The 21,158-nt window shown below is 47.3% G+C and overlaps 2 protein-coding genes across 6 annotated transcripts in view; one reads left to right on the top strand and one right to left on the bottom strand.

Annotated features, from left to right (window-relative positions):
• Window positions 1-12,593, bottom strand: part of NISCH (nischarin) — a 30,597-nt gene extending 18,004 nt beyond the window's left edge. For 4 of the 5 annotated variants that reach the window (XM_048957368.1, XM_048957369.1, XM_048957371.1 and 1 more), the window contains exons 1-5: window positions 12,418-12,592; window positions 7,465-7,548; window positions 7,007-7,189; window positions 2,341-2,389; window positions 795-958 (exon numbers count right to left, since the gene is read on the bottom strand). In XM_048957368.1, the coding sequence (XP_048813325.1) occupies window positions 795-958; window positions 2,341-2,389; window positions 7,007-7,189; window positions 7,465-7,548; window positions 12,418-12,501 (564 nt within the window). In that variant the 5' untranslated portion in view covers window positions 12,502-12,592. Of the gene's footprint in view, window positions 1-794; window positions 959-2,340; window positions 2,390-7,006; window positions 7,190-7,464; window positions 7,549-12,417 lie in introns of all 5 variants that reach the window. The other variant, XM_048957370.1, reaches the window with a different exon arrangement.
• Window positions 12,594-13,974: 1,381 nt separating this feature from the next.
• On the top strand, window positions 13,975-19,896 carry TNNC1 (troponin C1, slow skeletal and cardiac type). The gene is made up of 6 exons (XM_048957405.1): window positions 13,975-14,091; window positions 17,625-17,655; window positions 17,835-17,981; window positions 18,799-18,913; window positions 19,017-19,153; window positions 19,721-19,896. The coding sequence occupies exons 1-6, from the start codon at window positions 14,068-14,070 to the stop codon at window positions 19,750-19,752; spliced, it is 486 nt and encodes a 161-aa protein (XP_048813362.1). The 5' UTR covers window positions 13,975-14,067; the 3' UTR covers window positions 19,753-19,896.
• Window positions 19,897-21,158: the final 1,262 nt, after the last annotated feature.

The raw sequence follows: 21,158 nt of genomic DNA, 5'->3' as shown, positions 1-21,158 counted from the left end.
CACACAAGCTCTCAAAGAGCTCTCAAATGTTCACACAGGGCAGAAATGCTGAAGATGGCAACTTTTCTAACAACAGTGCTGTTCTCCAGCCAGTGAATCCTCAGTTCTGAGAGCTCTGTACAAACAGGGAATGGCAAAGGCAACTGAAGAGCAACAGGAAAAGCTGTACAAAGTGTGGTTTTGCTATTGGCAGCTTGTTAGGTTTCCAGTGAAGCTTTCTCTGCTTGTTACTCAGGAAAATCCTTTCCATAGCACTTAACAAAGTAGTAAAAACACCTATCTGTTCTGAGGCTATCTTACATTTATTCTGACATGGCATTTTAGCTACAGCTTCAAAGTCAGTTTCAACTATGAAAGTGAGGGCTTGTGTTGTTTTTTTTCTTCAGATTGTCAGAAATAAAGAAAAAGGACAGAATTTATATTCATATAAGCATATATACACATGTGTGTGTTCCTACAGACACAGTGACCTAACAAACGACAGCAAAGAATGCAGGGCTGAGAAAGTAATGCTTATCCACACAGTCCTACCAGCACCCACACTCTGTGAGCACAAGCCTACAGAGAAAGCTGCTGAAAAGAGCACACCACAAGCAAATGAGCATTCTTGTTGGAGAACTACATACATATTTCAAATTGTCAGAAGCGTATTTAACATGAATTCTAAATGATCGTTGGGGTTTACAATCAGTGAAAGCTCTTGTACATTTGAACTAAGCTCCACAAGTTTGCTAAGAATCATGTCAAAGGCTGATAGGAACAATGTCTCCAGTATTTGTGCACATATAGCTCACCTTTAAATACTTGAGCCTACAAGTGAAATCTAGAATATGACCTAAGTCTGTTTTGGCATCTCCATTAGCACACGTAGGCTTCCCCTGTAGCAACTGTTGAGTGACAGCATATAACTGCAGTGGTCTAATGGTAAAGACTTCTCCAGCCATTAATAACTGCTCTCCTGAAAAACAAGAGTATGACATTAAACATTGCTGCAGTGAGCTGCACTACTTCAGTGATCATAAAGAATGAATGGTACGTGGAAAATCTCAGGTTAGAGAGGAAACAACTGTTTCATGCTTTAAAAGCTTGAGACTGACATAACAAAACAGCTCCTTTTTTTTGTCACTTTGAACAGTTTAAGTAGAATTTGCTTTAAACCAGAATACAGCTGTTCAAACAGGCATCTGTAATACAAGCCTGAAGCTCCTAGTGCAACTAATGGCTGATATTCCCCTCCTTCACAGAAGTACAATCAAAGTTCACATAATGTAAGAGATACCAAGCTTTTCTTCCAAAAAGCTTCAATCCATTCAGAAAAAGCAGTGTTTGTTTATCCAGACAATAATTCTTGCAGTTTTAGCAATTTTGCCTAAATGCTCAGTTATAGCAAACAGTTTCTCTGAGAGCAGATCTTTTACCACACTAAAACCAATGGGAGCTCCCTGGGCATAAAGGCATCATCTGATATTTGTGAAATCTGGTATTACTACAGAACTATCATTAAACAGTAGAAAACAGCATCCTCTCCGGAGGCACCTGAAGAGCTAACATGGAGCACAGCAGAACACACATGGAATGAACCCCTCTTCCCTTTAGAGACATCAGATTGACTCAGACAAGTGAGCACCATCTCTCATGGTAAGCTGAAAAATACAATTCCCTTCGACATCAGGGGGAGCAAGCCCAATAGTTCACCTGCATAGAAAAGGGAGAATATACCCCTATACAGCAGTGAGACTGCATGGGCTACAAAGACAGGACAGATTTCTTCAGCAATTGCCATAATGTTCCAACATTTGCTGAGTGGACCCTCCGGAATGGCTGTACCTGAAGTTAATTTTGAGTCAGAAAATCTGGAACAGCACTCTGAAACATGCTTCACCTACTGCCTCAGCCATCTGGAACATCCACATCTATCTAGCACGTCCTTAGAGACAAAACAAGCATGGTTTAATCATTCCAAACCTCCTCTGTTAACTGCACAGCTAGAGCTATTGCAGGTATAGGAAGTGCATCCCATTTTCCTCTGCCAGCTATAGTGCCTTATTTAACTGACAGGTCTCCCATTTCCCAAATTCTGGAATAATATTTGGATATGGAAAGTGCATTTATGGCACTCTGTCTCAGCACTCACTGATACACACCAAACTTCCCTACAGCAAGAGGAAAAGTCTAATGAAAGCTTCTAATTGGCAGTACCACAGCTTCTCCTTTTAGTCTTTACATATCAAAAACTCAGATCTCTACTTGTCTGGAAATTAAACACCACAGGTGCATGAATGCATGCAGATAGAAGAAAACCGTCACATCATTCACAGCTAAATCTTCCAAGTTATTTACCTTTGTGGAAGAGATCTTCAGCCAAAGCAGCAGTGATCCCATTGATCTCCTGCAAAGAATAAATCACTGTAATTAAATGTTATTTATATACTTCTAATTATTTCCCAATGTGCACCTCTGCTGCTTTCCCTTCTTGCTACAGTGCACAATTTAAAATAATGCAATGGAACTGTGACTGTGTCTTACTGATTTGTCTATAACTTGAAAATACTTCATACAAATGATCCCAAATCAGTTATTTCATACATTTTTGATTTCCAAGATGGAATGCATTGCACTGCATTTAATTAATCAGATTCTCATGTATTAAAAGTACAACAGCAGCTATAGCACCTATTACTTATCATCTCAACCCAGCTTGAAAGAGATGTCAGCTATGAAGAAGCTAAGTAAGAATATTCTCCACACAAATGAAAACAACAACACAGGAAGTAACATTTTGAGTGTCAGTAAACAAAAAACCACCAATCAAATAAATAACAAGCCTACAAGGAAGAGAAAATAATTCAGCTTGTGAACTTCAACACTCTAAGCTCACTGCAGAAAGCAAGAGACCACTTTCCTATCCTCCACCTTCTTCTCTACCTTTCAGGTCTGATTGACTTGCTCAGCTTCCACTCCAGGCACTGATGGCCCCTGGAGGAAAACAAAACACTGAACCCAATGCAGGAATTTCCTCCTTCTAAATTTGAAGGTGCACAAAGATCAGTGCACTTGTTTTCTGCAAGCCCACAAATTGTTCTGAACGCTTCTATCTTAATGGCACACAAGGCATAAAACGAAACCATTTGTGATGGTGAAAACTCCCCTAGACACACACCTCATTTTAACATAGCTGCAGTGCAAACAAATGCTATGGATCATGAAATGAGTACCTGATGTGTTTGCTTCACTGACAAATCCTCCATTCGTAAAGAGAATAAATTCACAAGGCATCTGAAACACTTCAGCTCATTTCATGAGGTAAGCATTTTAGAAAAGCACATTCTTAATACAACTGACACCCCACTCACAGAGGATGAACAAAGCCTCCACATTGCTGTACAGGAAACAAGCTACAAAGAGCTGCATGCCAAACTACCACCTCTTCTTTGAGCCAACCAGTTACACCCATGTCACCTGCTCACATTCTCTTTCATCACCTGAGACACACAGCAGATATCTGTATATGTTTATAATTAAAACAAGATTATAAATTGGATGGCTTGGTGACTAGCATACAAAAAAAGCTACTCTATTCCTCTGTCAAACTCACAAGAGACTTCTGTCTCAGCTCCAACTACTTACATGCTTCAACCCCACAGAAGCTCCATTGTTTGCAGGTGCTTCTGACCAGTAGTTTCTGAGCACTCTATTTTCATGCAAAAGTTCACATCTGCAAGTTAAACCAAATCTCTTCAAATGACAAAATATTAAGCAGCAACAAAACAAGCACCCCTGTATCTCCACAGACATTCTGATTGATGCCACAATGTGATGTTCTGCATTGCTACCACATGCAACTGTGACTCCCTGCCAACTTGTACCTGACCATTCCCTACAATCATAGAATCACAAGGTTGGAAACAACCTGCAAGATCATTTAGTCCAACCATTCTCCCATCACCACTGCTACCACAAGCACTAAACCAGATCTCGCAGCTCCTCATCCAGACGCCTCTTGAACACTGCCAGGGACAGCAATTCCACCACCTCCCTGGGCAGCCATTGCAGTGCCTGACCACTCTGAGAGAAAAAGTTTCTCCTCATGTCCAACCCAAACCTCCTCTGGTGCAATTTACAGCCATTTCTCCGTGTCCTGCTCATTGCCTGGGAGAAGAGGCCAAACCCCTCCTCATCACAACCTGCCTTCAGGAAGTTGTAGAGCACACTGAGGTCTCCCCTGAGCCTCCTCTTCTCCCGACTGAACAATCCCAGCTCCCTCAGCTGCTCCTCATAAGGTTTGTGCTCCAGACCCCTCACATGTTCCAGGGCTCCAACGTCTCTCTTGTAGTGAGGGGCCCAAAATTGAACACAACACTCGAGGTGCGGCCGCACCAGCGCTGAGTACAGAGGGATGATCACCTCCCTGCTCCTGCTGGCAACACCATTTCTAATGCACACCAGAATGGCATTGGCCCTCTTGTAGATGGGAGTCACATCAGCAAGCTCCAATCCTCTGGGACCTCTCCAGATAACCAGGAATGCTGCTAGATAGCACAGAAGCTCAGAAATCACCCCACCAGCTCCCTCAGCACCCTAGGATGGAGCCCATCCAGTCCCATGGACTTGTGACAGTGCAGATGGAGGAGGAGCTCTGTCTACCAGAATCACCGGGGCTGTATTCTGCGTAGCATCCCAGACTTCCAGATCAGGGCATAAAGTGCCCTGAGGATAACTGATTTGCCTATTAAAGGCAGATGAAAGAAGGTGCTGAGGACCTCAGCCTCTCCTTATTCTCAGTGGTCACATTCCCTGCTGCATCAAATAAAGGATGGAAATTCCCCTTGGTTCTTCTCTTACCGTTGATATATTTGCAAAAGGATTTCTTATTCCCTTTTACTGCAGTGGCCAATCTGCGTTCAAGTTGGCCTTTTGCCTTCCTAACTTCCTCCCCGCATACCTTAGCAGCTTCCTTGCAATCTCCCCATGTCGGCTGTCCCTTCTTCCAGAGGACACAGACTGTCTTTTTCTTCCAAAGTCTCAACAATAATTCCCTGCTCATCCACACCAGTCTTCTCCCCCTGCAGCTCGCCTTATGGCACTCAGGCACAGCCTGTTCTTGTGCCTTTAAGATTTCCATCTTGAGGAGCATCCAGGTTTCCTGGACCCCTCCCCCTTAAGGAGTGACTCCCAAGGGACCCCCACAAGTGTTCTGAACAGGGCAAAGTCTGCCCTCTGGAAGTTCAAGATAGCAGTTCTGCTGGTCACCCTTCTGACATCGCCAAGAATAGAGAATTCTGCAGTTTCATGGTCGCTCTGCCCAAGACAGTCCCCAAACCTTCACATCTCCAATACATATGGGCTTCAGAGTGTTTTAAATCTATTTAAGATAAGCCCCTTATTTCAACTTTGTATAGTTCTGCTAACCAGGGAAATAAAATTAAGCAATCCCTACTGGAAACAGTACAAGAACAGGAACTGTAGCAGCCTTTCTACCCAAACTACCAAGGCAAGAGCAGTGATTTTAACGTCTCAAGAACACATGCAGGTCATTTGACAGAGATACTTAAAAAGATCAAAGTTCTACAGGAATATTATTTTCCAGCAGAATTGCTGTGGTAAATATTTAGCTTTACTGCTGACAGCTAACTTTTTTTCTGTAAATATTTGTAAGCTCCGAGCAAAAACAATTGAGTTGGAGTTTATACTTCAATCTCCACCCCCAACATTAACCAACAATATGCAGAGTAAGCAACACCTTTGTTTCTAAAATACAGAAATAGAGCAGCTTTCATACACAAATAATGCCCGATCTTTGGGAAAGTCTTTGCAAAAACATGAACACTACAGCAAAAGAAAAAAAAAAATCAGCTGAAAAACAGGGCAAGGAATACAAAGAGGTTCAGCCTGCATAAAAGAAACTTTGTTGAAGCTGATGCACTGAAACATTAATGAAATGTCAGAATATCATTTAGGAAAGAGCAGCCAGAGGGGAAAAAAAAAAGCAACTCTTCAGTCCTCAAGAAGCTTGTTCCACCTGATCAGAACTGCTCCTATGCCATCATGCACATTTTTAATCAATTTAATACCTCTACTTTATTTAGAGGACTCAATCATCATACACTCTTAGTGCTTTTCGATCAACTCTGCAGGGTAATAGTAATGCTATGGACTAAACCATAGCTTCAGCTGAGTTTAAGTCTGAACTCTAACCAGGATGCTTATATTCACGTAATGCAACTTCAATAGTTTCTCATTTTGTTGCTAAGGCTTAATCACCATACCTAATGAACTAACATGCCTAACGAACCATTTGTGACCCACTTCTGAAGCCTTCCTAAGAAACTACAAAAGGCAATCTCAGCCACCATGCCAGAGCAATTACTGCTCTTTCATTCCACTCAGCTCTCTCCAGTGCATTTTCCTCTCAATAAAAAGTCCACTCTCTCCCTTGCAATCTGAAGCAGTACTGCAAAAATGGTTAACGAAGCACAAGAGACACACGAACAATTTGCAGTATGAATGTGAAAGCCATGGCTTCTTTCTTCCCTACTGTAACACTGCAGGCTGGATGGAGCAATGCCTCCAGGGGCCTCTCCATTAGCACGCTCTCCTACAGAAGTGCTGTTTTTCTTCATTTGGTCTATTGGAAACTGTTTCAGGGTGAACCACAGCTCTGCCCATTACCACGGAGAGGGAGGAAGTGGATCAGTTACGTAAGGTTCCTTCCGAGAACCAGCACTGCTGACTTCAGCCAATTCAGCTGCAGATTTATTCACTGCTTCCAACTATTCCACTTCTGATCTTACTATGGTGACTAGTAGTGTGGGCAGAGTGTACCTACTCCAAAGGCTTTGGTGTAAAGAAAAAAGCCAACAACTTCCATTATATTCATTATATTATGCAAAAGGCTGAAAAAGAGTTCCAGTTATTCCAAAAAAGACTGCAAGAAATCCCCTCCAAGGTGGAGAACTAAGGAAGGACACTCAGGACCACATTCTTATACACTAAAAACAAAACTTACATAAAAATGAAAGTGTAAGAAGTGTGACAGAACTTTTGGAACAGTAACAGGGAACTTGACTAGAAGAGTTTGCAGATAGACTTCTAATTCCTTTTGCCTCTTCTCCACCAGACTTTTGGAATTTTTTCCAATAATCTTCTTGGGAGGTAGCAGGTTTTTATCTATTTTCTTTTCTGAGACGAGCTGAAAGACAAAGACCAGGCTTATTACTTCCTATGTGTGGTTACACGGAAGCAGCAACTGAACACAGACACAAGTTTCTGTTTGAGGCTATAGTTATTCAGGCTCATTTCTCACAGTTCAGAATGTAACATGCACAGTTAATATTACCCAATCAAAAAGGATTTAGTGCAGTACTATCTAGTAGACATTTCCACTGCTACTGAGGGAAGAAAAGATGTCCTATACAACAGAACTGCTTTTGTAAAAGACTAAGGTCCAAGTTTTAAGATCCTTACCTTTTCATGGAGGTCATGGAAATCACTGTAGCGATGTTTGACTGTCCACTGATGACTGCCAACACTGACCTGAATGATGTACACCTGAAACGAAGAACGCAAAGTAAGGAAAGGAACTTGCAAAGCATTTTAAAGAAAAGTCAACAGGTACACTATAAAGCTACACATAAAGCACGTAGAATCTAACCTGAGTCTAATCTTGCAGTTAACTTAAAAGCTAATCCAAACTCTAAGGTGATTTTGCTGAGGTAGGACACCTAATGCCACACACAAGGTTGCTCCTCAAACAGAACACCTCAGCTGCTGCTTCTTTTAAAGCCACGTCATTCTTGCCATCCAAAAGCTAAAGCAAACAAGATTTCTAAACTTAACGTTTCTGGCAGCCAAGCCAGAATTCATAGCTACCCACAAGTCTGAGTTAGCAGCATCCCTTTTTCAATCTACCAAGCTGCAGAGTAGGCACAGGAGTCTGGCAGGCATCCTGTTCCCACTTCACTGTTAGGCAGGAATCCTGTTCTGAGCTTTTCAGAAATCCAGGAGAATCCTCTAGTTGCTTGGGCATTGACTGTTTAACTCCTTTTACAGTAAAACACAACATAGCTTCCTCATCACTACAATTGCACCCAAATACTTATGATAATTCTCTAAACCAAACCAACACTCATTTAGACAAAGATTTTAAACATCCTATGTAGCGAAAGCAGAACACAGGATTATTTTCATTGCAGGTGACGCTCCCTGCTGAGCACAGATTGTGCAGTAAGTGCACAGTCCACCTCTGGACAAACCAGAAGGAAGGCAATCCCAAAGAAACTTAAAGGCAGAAAAGAAAGCACCAAGTAGAAAACAGACAAGGATCAGTAAAGTTAGTTGTGTATCTCCATGAAAACAACACAGTAAACTTCTCCAGCTTCACTTCACTCCTTGGAAAATGCATCTTAATCAAATCTTGAAAGCATTTAGCACAAATGATAACTTGTTTCCCCATTACAGATAACACAGACGTGATTCATTGCTACCCTGAGACTGAAGCACACTTAGCTGGTAATTCCACTTGAAGAAATGAAAACCAGAGTGAATTTTCAATTTGCTACATAAAAGGCAGCCAGTTAGCACTCACTGCTAGCCAGGACCAGGAGAGTGTCACACATTAAACAGAATGCCTCTTGCATTTTAGAGATGAAGCTGCTCCAGAAAACATAATTGGTATGAGATGCATCTGACGCACGGCCTTGCTGAACACGTCCTGCAGAGCAGCAAATCAAGATGTCTGACCGGTGCGTACAGACGAGGACACGTCAGTGTTTGGGTGAGTGCTGCAAGTGCAGATGAATGCCTACAAGAATTAGTTTCAATTAAGGCCTGCGTGTGATCTGCAGGCTGGCTGTGTTGAGAAACCGCCGGTCAGGATTATTTACTGTGCTGATGACAAACCAAAAGAGGAATAACCCCAGTGTCAGCAGTTCCTCATATGCCTGAGGAAAAAGCAAGGGGGGGGGACTCAAAGAAGTCATCAGGATTAAATTCAGAACCATAGCAGTACTATGCACAGAAGCCAGAAGAATACTAGTTACTTTTAAATGCTGCGCACTGAACTACGGCAGATCGAGCAGCACAGCTAAATACTGGAAGTGCAATGAATAAAACCTTAGATGAGATATTGAAAGCCCAGTAAACTGTAGCTCCCAACTGTAGACTCATGAGACAACAAAGCTAGAAGCTTCCTCTCTGCACTCAATACAAAGCAAACATACAACAAAGGTTCCATGAAGGCTTTTGCCAAAATGACAAGCCTTGAGCACTTCCAGAAACAGAGCACTGAGCCAAACGGACAGTCTGGTCAGGAAAACATCTGTTAAGGCAGACATTTCAGATGAGCCAACTCCTCACAGCACTCCCCATGTAGAAAACACTGCAGCAACCAGCCATACAGCCCCAGCCCTCAGACAGACTGCACATTCATCTTCAAACTGCCATTATCTTGAGCAACACCAATGAAACAGACTTGCATGATCCAAAGCCTTGTTTCAATTCATTCTAGAGCAAAAAAAAAAAAAAAAAAGGACTTTCTTTAAAAGCCAAATATGTAGTGACATTTTCATTTAATTGATGGACTGATAGGCCAACAGTTCAAGATTGGTGACAGCCAGCCTAGCCACCAAGCCACCTGCTGGCAGGCACACGTGGGGAGATGAAACCATGCTGCACCTCCTCCCAGGCATTACCATGTGAAATCTCCACCTGCATTTATGACAAACTGCATTACTCTGCAGCTAAACATGAAAGCATTCCCACCCACAGGTTCTCAGCCTGGAAGCCTGCCTCCCAGTGCCTTCACTAAACTCTGAAGTACAATGCATTTTGTCTTTCTACATGTTGTTACCATATCTAGTGCTATATTTTTTCATTGTTTTCTTACCCATTACAACAAGGTTCTCAATTAGAATCACAGAATGGCCTGGGTTGCAAAGGAGCACAGTGCTCATCCAGTTCCAACCCCCTGCTGTGTGCAGGTCACCAACCAGCAGCCCAGGCTGCCCAGAGCCACATCCAGCCTGGCCTTGAATGCTTGCAGGGATGGGGCATCCACAGCCTCCTTGGGCAGTACTCACTCCCTTACAGCATACCTTTTATCTTCCTCAATCTAATAAAGTGAAATGCTTATGTAGAATTAAGATGTATAGCTTCTAATCCAGCTGCTAATAAACACTGGTGATCTCAGACTCCTTTCTGTGTTTGCCTGCACAGCTGAACCTGTTCACCTTGCTTTGTACGGAGAACTTGCCTTTTTGCAGTATCCTCCTTCCAACTCCACCAACTTCGGTACCACTGAGAGAAAAACAAGTACCTGTCAGAGCTGCCTACATCCACAGCCCAGGGCACAGGTGCAACCGCAGCCAGCAGGTCCCACATTGCAGAGCAGTGATGCATCTGCTCCTCCCTGCCTCCTCAGGCACTTCGTTTACACCCATCTGAGGAAGCCACAGACTTCTTGTGAATTATCAAAGCTTGTATTAAAAACAGCTGCTCAAAACAAGAAAGGCAGGAAAACGATTTTAGGCCAAACAAATGCACAGAAGGAAGCAAATGAAGCGTTGGCAGCCTTGAGGCCTTCTAGCAATCTGCCAGTCTTCACTCAGTGCCTATTCCAACTAGCATACACAGGGGAAACACTCAGTGAAGGTGCTCACACTTTTCTAACCCAACAGAAACACTGTAAATAACTGTATATCTTCTCTGCTGTATTAATCCATACCTTGCCTTCCTGCCTAACAGTTCCAGCAAGAACCACATTTGAAAAATACTTACAAGATTATGAAGAACTGTGGGTCTTCCCCATATATTTTACAGGCTTTAACACCTAAGCCATCATCCAGATGCCATTAAAATAAAGCCCCCTTCTGTGAGATTATTAACTCTGAAATATAGAGTACAGTAGCAAGCATCAGAGCCAAAATAAAAGACCCTTTCATATAGATAAGGGTAGATAAGGGTAGAAATTTCATAAGATAAGGGTAGAAAGACGACCGCTGCTATCTTTCATGGCTATTGATGCATTTTGCCAACAGTATTTCCTTTCTTACCTTTAACAAAGGTGACTGACTCTTACATCTTTTACTTCTGCTGCACTACAGGTCACTGTAAGGTCCTTACTGCAGCACAACTCATTTTTAAAACAAAACAAATGCCAATTTCTGCAAACCATTTCACTTTGTCAATCATTTTCTAAATCATTTTTGTCTTCATTTAAAATCATACCTATATCTAATTGCTTAAGCTTTCTCATACAAACTGCTGCAGGTTTGCAGTCCTGCTAACACTCTTCACAGCTGCACCAACAGGGAAGCTTAATGTGTCAACTCCCTCAAACCAGAAGCAAGAGAATCAAAACCAGGATCAACTACTTGTAAAACTTCCTCACGTGCTACTTTTAAAGCACCCAAGCAAAGCGACATCAGAATAGCGCAACATTCCCAGAGCTTCACTCGTTAGCAATCTTTAAAAGTAAGATTTCTGCTAACACAGCTGCTAGCCCCAACCACCAGCTGATTTGCTGAGCACTACCTGCAAAGCCATAAGCCTGAACTGCAGCTCCACCCAGCACGCTGATGGCCTTGCCCAGCATACCACCATACTAGTTTGAGCACCAAGGCAGCTGGCACTTCCCTTCCCCTGCCTGTAAACTCCAGCACAGCAAGAGGCAAGTAACACTTGGACGTTTCTTTAAATTCACTTTAATTTCTCTTGCACGGGTACTGTAAAACACTGGTTAAAATCCTCAACATCAACACTAACAACTCGGAGTCATGGCACATGCCTGGCATGCAAGCATCCAGACAGCACGCTGCACGTCTCACCACGGCGCTGGGACAGCGCTGCTCGGGGATGAACCACAACCCGAGCAGCACAACTCTCGTGAACACACATCCTATAGTAGCCCACCGTCTGCTCTCAGCTCCTCACCTCCCGATAGCCGTCTCCAAACAAAGACGTTTTAGGGGCGGGCAATTCAGAGAGCCGTTACACTCCTCGTGTGCTACAGCTGTGCACGTTCCGTGTCCTATGATGCACAGAAACGGCTCTAAGTTTTCTTTGGGAAGCCGTTCAGACGGATTTTCAGGCACTGTCCTGCAGCTCCCCGGCTCAGTGGTGCCCCGGTCACGCCGCGCTCCACCAGGCGCGGCTCGCGGCTGGCCTTACATAAAGCAGGGCGGTGCTGCAATGCCTTGTGTGCCACCAGCGGCTTCGCGAGAAGCTTCCTGAACAACACAGCTCCGCTACAACGCAACCCGTCGAAAAACAGAAGTGTGAAACCAAAATCCGAGCTCATTCCCAACAACACACACCGCTGGCCGCCTCACTCCCCCGCCTTCCCCTCGGAGAAGCACCGCCGAACGCCAACGCCGCCCCACGTAGCGCGAAACGGCACGGAACGAGGGCCGCGGCCATTACCGTGTAGGTCTCCACGAGCTCGGAGCCCAGGACCTGCGCGCTCCGCAGAGGCTCCTCGCCGTCCTCGCCCGCCGCCGCCTCCATAACGCGGAAGAAATACGCAGCCGCCCCTCACGCCGCAGCCGTTCCCCGCCGCCCGCCGCTGCCGCCTCCCGCCCCGGCTCCCCGCCTGCCCCGCGCTGCCGTCGCCACCGCCGCCACCGCCATCTTGGCTCTGCCCCCTCAGGGTGCGGCCGGTGCCGCCCGCGATCATTTTATTGGCTCGGTGCTGGAGGGGCGGGGATTGCCGCAGGGGGAGGCGGGATTGGTCGGGCCTCGCATCCGTCTGCGCGAAGGAGGGCGGGGCTAAGCGGCGAGGGGGCGTAGCTTAGGCGCGTGGGGCATACCTGCGTGCTTGCTCTCTCTGGAGGATGCTCGTGCAGTGCGATGCAATGCAACGGTGTAACGCAGCGCGGTGCCGTGCTGAGCAGTGCAGAGCTGTGCAGCGTAGTGCTGTGCCATGCAACGAAGTGCTGTGCGGTGTAGAACTGAGCTGTGCAGTGCAACAGTGTGCAGCACTGTGTCGTGCAGCGTAGTGCAGCTCCGTGCAATGCAGCGCTGTGCTAGGCCAAATTTGGGCTAAGTTTATTGGGCTTCACGTCTGCCATAGGCAGTGGTGGGAAAGAAACCTCCCAGAGAGGCGAGGTGGGAAGCATCGGCCTCGGCTGCAGTCCAGCTGCTGGGGATGGGGCTGGCAGCCAGGCTGTGGAGACTGCAGCGGCCTTTTTGCCTCTGCTGTGTCCCCAGCACCGAAGGACTGATCCGTCCCCATCCCAAAGATTAATGCAGCCCAGCTGAGGAGCAGTGCTTGCAGATACATGCTCCATCGCAGCTTTTGCTTCACATTGCTTGGTGAGTGCGGAAACCCACCGTGGCCCTGACCGCTGCTGCTGGTTGCTCAGCAGGGACGACCAAATTCTGACCTGCAGTGTGACTGCTGTAAAAGACAAGTGGCTTTTATTTTTGGACGAGAAGAAGCCAACAGCTGCATTCATCCCTGCGGCTCAGCCGTCAGCTGGCCGAAGCCCACCAGAGGGAGTGCTGCACCCCCAGAAGCGCGACCTGGCCGGGCTGCTTCGGGGTTAGGGCTTCTCCCTGCCCTGTAACAGCTGCACGTCGCTGGGGCCGAAGCGCTGCCGGCTCAGAGCGTGAGCTGCTCCATCCGCGCGGGGACGGATTGCAGGCTGCCGCTTCCTGAAGGACGGGGAATTCATCCCAACGCGCATAGCTTGGCAGCGCCCCGTCGCCGTTTGCAGCCCCGGCTGAACGCAGAAGGCGCGGGGAACGCTCCCGATTTGCCCCCGCCCCGCTGCTTGGCGCAGCGGCGTGCCGCACGTTTACCCGGCTCCTCCAAGGACGTCGTCCCGGGCCCCAAAGCGAGGGGCCAGGCTCCGGCTGCCCGCGCTATGCAGCGGGGCCGGCCGGCCCGTCGCAAGCCGGCACGGTGCCACGCAGCCCAGGCACGCGGCGAGACGCTGCTGGGGGCCGGGCCGCGGTGGGCTGGCGCATCCCGTCACTGGCCACTGCCCCCTATATCAGCGGGGCCGGCGGGGCGGCGGCTGCAGAGCGTGTCCGTGACGCCCCCCGGCCCCTCGCCCTCCCTTCCCAACCATGGATGACATCTATAAGGCGGCGGTGAGTGCCTGCCCGGGACTGGGATGCTGGGGAGGAACGGGACGAGGACGAGGTGTGGGCAGTGGGCAGCGTGGATTACGGGACGCCGGCGGGCGGCTCGGCTGGAGTCGCGTCCTGTCGTCTGAGTGAAGCTCCCAGCGCTGAGGTGTTCCGAACCTCGGCCAAGTGGAAGGGGCGGCTGCCGGCTGCGGTCACATCCCGGCAAAGCAGCAGTTTCCCACAAAACAAGCATAATTTGCATGGGTTGAAAGATGATTTGCATGAGTTCAACCTCACCCTCTCATTTCTGGAGCTTTACAATCCTAAGCGCCGGTGCTTAAGATCCCCCGCCTTCCTCGGCTGAGTGTTTTTCGGTGGGACTTTTAAAATCTCTCTGCTTTGGCCGGTGTTTCTGAATGGCCCCCTCCGCTCTGTCGCTGCTACCCCCTGTTGTCTGCTGCGCAGGAATCCAGGCTGGAAAGCAGGCTCTCTGGGAATGCAGAGCATCTCGGCAGCTGCACGCAGCGCTTGCCCTGCACACCCGGAGCGCTCGGGTCCATAATAAGCTCAGTGCATCATTTTGTAATTTAGACAGAGAGTGTTATGCGGGTGTGATAAGGATGAAAATAGATTCTGGATTGTGTGAATCACTACAGTGTGCCCGGAGTTAAAATACTCTACTGTGTGCCCGCAGTGTAAGAACTTTGGGGCGATTTGTTTTTGTTAACATAGAGTTGGCCAGGTTGAAAAATACATCCTACAATTACAATTCCAAGAGGTTTAGGGGGAAAAAAGACATTGCTTGGTGAAACAAAATTGAGGGAAAAAAGATGCTGTCACCTTTCCCTGTCCTTTGGTCAGCCCTTATAGCAGTGACCCCCCTTCCCAGGATCCAGACAGCATGTGAGGAATGAGCTGGGTAGTGCATGGCAATGTGCTGAGTGCCCTGAGGAGCAAGCGAAAGGGAAAAGAATGTGCCCTGTAAAATCAGTTGAAATCCAGCCCCTATAGTTAAGCTTTTTAAATAGTTATGTTCTGCCACAGAACAGGTCCTTGCTGTGTTGTTTAGAGACTTCATGCACAAATCAGGAAGAAAGCCTGGGGTGCCTTTCCACCCCAAAATGGGCAAAAATCCATGGTGAAGGTCATCTCTAGCTGAAGCCTGTGGGTTTCAACCCAAACCTCCTCTGCGGACACCCAAAGCAGAGTCCTTGACCTGAGAAATGTGTTGGTGGGCTCTGACTGGGAGCTGCCAGTGTAAAGTCAAAAGGAGAAGAGGCAAAACATGGCTGAAATTGATAGCTTTTTCATGAGTTTGTTCCCAAGATTTTAACTGTAGAAAAACATGTCTCTGGCAAAATAACTAAGATCTTAAACTTCTCCTGCCCAACTTCAAATGGAAATGTGAGATGAAGAAAGGAGCTGAAAAAGCAAAATCCTCTGGGATGGGTGCCTGCATTTACAGAGAGCAGCAGGAAAAAGCCATTTCCCAAGGAAGCAGCAGAGGAGAAAAAGGGAGAAAGCTGTGAACAGCATCTGTGACCAGAGGGCACAATGAACAGCTTGGGAGAAAGCTGTGTGGTAAAAGCATCACAAAAGCATCACATTCCATCCAGCACAGCTCCACATCCATAGTCCTGTAGAAATCCAACATGCAGTAGTCAAAAAAGCTTTGGAAGTAAGGATTTGTTATTTGCTGCATATATTAATGGCAGCAAACCTTTGAGGGTATATACCAACATTATATCCATGTTGAATTCACCTGGTGCAGCCGCAGAACCCGGTGGGATTTTGTCTTGCCCACTCATGTCTAGATAAGGGTGTGCAAGCACAAGGCTATTTTGGGAGCATTTTTCAGCTCTGTTGAGCGGTTCTAAGAGTGTTGCTGGGGACAAGTGTCAGGATAACAGGCTGAGGGGACGCATACCAAAAGCCTGGGAACAATCACAGGGCTCATCTTTATCTCTAGCACCTCTTTCATCAGGGCTTATAAATAGCAAACGCTGCCAGGCGGTCAGGTTACCCAAGTGGCCGTGGCCATCGGCTGAGCTGCCCAAATGATGCCTGCGTAGGGCTTGGGGCTCTTCCTGCTGCTCTTGGCAGGGCCTTCTCACCCTGGGAGCTGGATAGGGCTCTCTCCCAATTCCTGCTAAGATAAAGCACTTTCCCTGCATCTTGCTGCAAGCAGGAAGGGTTTCCAGTTGTTGTTTGTTTTTTTCTTTGCCAAAGTACTGCTTTTCGGGTGAAAAAACATCAGCCTTGCTTCCAAGACAGAGTGCTGCTGGGTTGAGGGGTTCTGCTTCTACCCAAACACAGTGGGAATCAGTGTGGGGGTGTTAGAGGCAGTGGGGGAGGGATAAGTTACTGTAATGGATGTTACCAAGGGGGGAGGTGGGTATGGCAGTGGGGTCAGGAACAAAGCCCACGGCATGGCGGTGCACTCTAAGAGGATCCGAAAGAAATGCACTTCACAAGGATCTGGTGGATTCTTCTTTGCTCTCCTCATCAATTTTCATTAATTCCTGCTAATTAATAAGCTCCCACTGGTGGATGGCGGGGGTTAGGACTGGATAGATGAGCGGGGTAGGACTTGGGAGCAATCTACCAGCTCTGAGTGGCTGCAGGGACCGTTTCTTCCAGCTGCTCCCATCTGCCTCAGTTTGTTTCCACATTCCAGTGCCCAGGTTCAGGGAATAGTGGTGACTGCAGCCTGTTCCTCATGCACAGTTACCTGTCTTTGGCACATCCCCATTTCATCCCAAAAGCCCATTTTGCTTGAGGTGCTTACACAGACCAAAGAGTCTACACAGATGCTGAGTATTTGGGCCATATCGTTAAATCAACTGTAGAATCATAGAATGGCTTGGGTTGGAAGGGACCTCAATGTTCACGAATCTCCAACCCCCTGCCACATGCAGGGCTGCCAACCTCCACATTAAATACCAGCCCAGGCTGCCCAGGGCCCCATCCAACCTGGCCTTGAACACCTCCAGGGATGGATGGGGCATCACAGCCTCTCTGGGCAGCTGTTCCAGCACCTCACCACTCTCATAGTAAAGACATCCCCTGACATCCAACCTAAATCTTCCCTCCTTCAACTTAAAACCATTTCCCCTTGACCTGCTATTATTTACCCTTTCCAAAAGTTGACTCCTGTCCTGTTTGTAGGCTCCCTTTAGGTACTGAAAGGCTGCTATGAGGTCACCCCACAGCCTTCTCTTCTCCAGGCTGGACAAGCCCAACTCCCTCAGCCTGTTTTTGTAAGGGAGGTGCTGCAGCCCTCTGAGCATCTGAAGTAAAATAGGCTGAAGGGAATAGAGGCAGGGCCTTTATAAAAATTAATTCTGATGGAGGTAGACAAGATCTTAATGCTTTTGATAGTTTATTGAATCTATGGCTGAAAACGACTACTGGGAATTGCCTTGGCCATGGGGACAAGGACGTCCCTCCCTCCTCTGATTGGGTCCCAGCCTGTAAGAGAGCAGCTCTTGGAGGGTTAGCAATTAGCAGTGATGAGGAATTAAAATGAATTGCTCTCTGTCTTTCACTTACAGGTTGAGCAGCTGACAGAAGAACAAAAAAATGGTAGGTGCATCTTCAACCTGACATGGCTGCCTGAAGAGGAGCTCCCAGGGCTTTTGACCCACTAGGATCACATCACAGGCAGCTTCTGTGTCCCCTGGGTGTTCTCACAGGGCAAGCCCTCAACCTGGGGCTGCAGCATGGGACAGGACCCACACATCTCCTCTCTACTCTCTTCTCAGAGTTTAAGGCTGCCTTCGACATCTTCGTGCTGGGGGCAGAGGATGGCTGCATCAGCACCAAGGAGCTGGGGAAGGTGATGAGAATGCTGGGGCAGAACCCCACCCCCGAGGAGCTGCAGGAGATGATTGATGAGGTGGATGAGGATGGTGAGAGATTTCAGTTTCTTCATTTGAAGCCCTGTCCCTGTGCCCAGTGCTCCGTGCTGCCCATGGGCTTCAGAAAGGATCCACGCTGGGGACAGCACCTGTTGAGAGCTGGGAGCTGGGGTTTTGATGGACACTGAATGCACCCCATGCTTCAGTGTGGTTCCTTTAGGAAATGTCCAAGCTTATAAACACTATAAAAATTATCATGCTGTCATGACCAGACTACTTGAACCGATTTGGTAGCAATTAGTATTGCATAAATGTCACAATTAGATTTCTGTCAGCAGGAAGGTCTTTCACTGCTCTAACATGTATGGATATAAACACACGTACTGATCAAATCAGTGTGCACATACAAAAGCCACTTTGTGCAGGTTGGAGAGGAATACTGTAGTAAGTAACTGGAAAATGTAAAAGTGACCAAAAATCATGCAAAACCTTAGTGTCATTGAAAACAACAGTATTACACTGCTGGTGCAAAAATAGTGCATGAATACCTGCCTGCTGGAGGTTTTATTATTAACGAGATGGACAGGTGCCTCCATGGTAGGAATTCACATTCATCAATGCTTCCAGTCCTGCTTTGCCGTGTGTTTGGTTTGCTAGGGCAAAATGACTGCAAAAGGTAAAATAATAACAATAATAATAAAAAGAGTAATGAATTCAGTCCATGTTCAGCCTCTGTTGCTCACTCCAGCCTGCAAGCTGCCTCCTGCCACAGAGCTGCTCTCTGAGTTCTCTCCCTCAGTTCCTAGCAGGTACTTTGTCCTCTCCCTTGGCTTTACCCGCTGTCTGACGGTGTTCATTCTGCACACAGGCAGCGGCACTGTGGACTTTGATGAGTTCCTTGTTATGATGGTCCGGTGTATGAAAGATGACAGCAAAGGAAAAACTGAAGAGGAACTCTCAGATCTTTTCAGGATGTTTGATAAGTAAGAACCATGGCCACAGCATGGGTGATGGGAGAGGTGAGATGGCCTCAGCTCACCTGCCCAGTGTGTGGGTCCCTTCCTAAGCTCTTCTGTTCTCACACAGGAATGCTGATGGCTACATCGATCTTGAGGAACTGAAGATCATGCTACAGGCAACGGGAGAGACGATCACTGAGGATGACATAGAAGAGCTGATGAAAGATGGGGACAAAAACAATGATGGCAGGATTGACTATGACGGTAGGAGTCTTTCTTGCCTGAAGTTTGGTTGTGAGTCCTTGAGCAGCTCCCACGGTCTCGGTTGTCTTTGGGGGCAGGTGTGAGCTTGTGCAGGCAGAGCTGGGCAACACGCCTGATCCCATCCTGGGTTTGTATGGAGCTGGGGTGATTCTCAGGCTTGTAAAATGTTTGCAAGGATCTGGGCCTCCCTTAACTCCCCACTGATGCTGTACTGCAAGGTTTGCTTTCATTGAGACCTGCCTGTCTGCTTTTGCCACCTAAATACAAGCGTCAGCACTGAAGGGCTCTTATTTTGAATGCAGTGCTGCCAAAATGATCCGCAGACCATTTTTGAGTGGAGTCTGTGGCTGGGGGTGACACTGGGCACTGGTGACATTTCCATCGGCAGGCATGAGGAGCCCTGGCCGTGGCCAGAGGAGCGGTAGCCATCTGCCTGGCCTCTTGTGCATCAGTGAGATGGAAAAAGAGAAAGGGCCGTGGAGAACTGCCAAGTGTGTACTATGGCAGCTGTGAAAACACTTCAGTGCCACCTAATAGCCCTCATCTCTGATGTCTCCCCCTTGGCAGAGTTCCTGGAGTTCATGAAGGGAGTTGAATAAATCTGAGGCCAGATGGACAGCCCGAATCTCTGAAACCCCTTCTGCTCTCTGACTCAGCTCCTCGGTTCCATCCCCTGGCTGCCAGCATGAAGACTGAGCGCTAAGAAGGGTGGCCTTAGGGAAAATAAAGCACATTGCTATCAAGTGCCTCTGGTGGTTGTTCCTTGGCAGTTAGGTGAGCACTGCACCTTGGCCACAGGCTCTGAACCAAAAGGGATGCTCCTCGTGGCTGTGGGTGCCTGCCAGGGAGCTGCCATTTTGTGTTGCTGCCATGTTGCGTTGCCCCACTGATCGCACCATGGTGAGGGCAGCAGGAGCCTGCACTGGTGCCTGCTAGTTTAACCAGAGCCCTGGCAATATTTTCGTGATCAAACATGAATTAACAACCACTTATTCCATTACTAAAACCCTGGGAAAGGATCATCTCCTTTCCTCCCTGATGTTAACACAACTGTCCCAGAGACATCCCTTCCCCATCCCGATGGCCACTCTGTGATACACACGAAAGGAAAACTTCTACTCATCTGGAAACACCTCTTTCTTGTCTTACTCTGTGTGGAGCGAGGCAGTTGGCCCTGTGAGGGAGCAGCACTGTAGCACTATGGCTATTTCACACTGAATCTGAATCCCAACATTTTTCCTTTAGAAATCACATCTGTTGCAGGGCATGACCCTGATACGGTCTTAACAGCCACATTCAGGGTGGCAGCAGGGTCAGGAGGACAAGTGGTGCTGTTTATGGTGCCTTGGGCACCGTCTTCTCTCTCTCCAAGGAAGTGTGGCATTCCTACGGTATTAGCAGCTCCCCCTGCACATAGCTGCCTCCTCCCATCGAATTACATCCCAGCACGGCTCACACATTGTGTTCGTGTTGCTAAAATCAAATGTTTACTCAAGCAAAATAAATATTGGCAGGGCACTGCACCAGTCTGCTCCTGTGCAAGCCCTGCAGGTGCTGCCCTTGACCCCTTGCAGTTCTGAAATATTATTAATTTACACCAAACAGGCTTGAGGTTAAAGCAGCTTAAGTGAGGATGTGAGAAGTGTTGTGTTTTTCCTCTGGACAAGGAGCAACAAATGTTTTGCCCAAGCAGGGCTTGTAACATCAAAGGAAACAAAGAAATGCACCAGGGCAGCAGATTTTTTTTCTTGGAGAAGAGAAGGGTCCAGGGAGACCTCATTGTGGCCTTCCAGTACTTGAAGAGAGCATAGAAACAGGAGGGGGAATGGCTGTTTGTGTGGTTGGGTAGTGATAGAACAAGGGGGAATGGTGTTAAACTGAGACAGGGGAGGTTTAGGTTGGATATCAGGAGGAAGTTTTTCACCCAGAGGGTGGTGAGGCACTGGCACAGGTTGCCAAGGAGGCTGTGGATGCCCCATCCCTGCAGGCATTCAAGGCCAGGCTG

Source organism: Lagopus muta, chromosome 11, assembly GCF_023343835.1.
Source record: "Lagopus muta isolate bLagMut1 chromosome 11, bLagMut1 primary, whole genome shotgun sequence".
Lineage (NCBI taxonomy): Eukaryota > Metazoa > Chordata > Aves > Galliformes > Phasianidae > Lagopus > Lagopus muta.
Note: the sequence above shows the minus strand (reverse complement) of the source record. Positions and strands in the feature narration are given on the sequence as shown.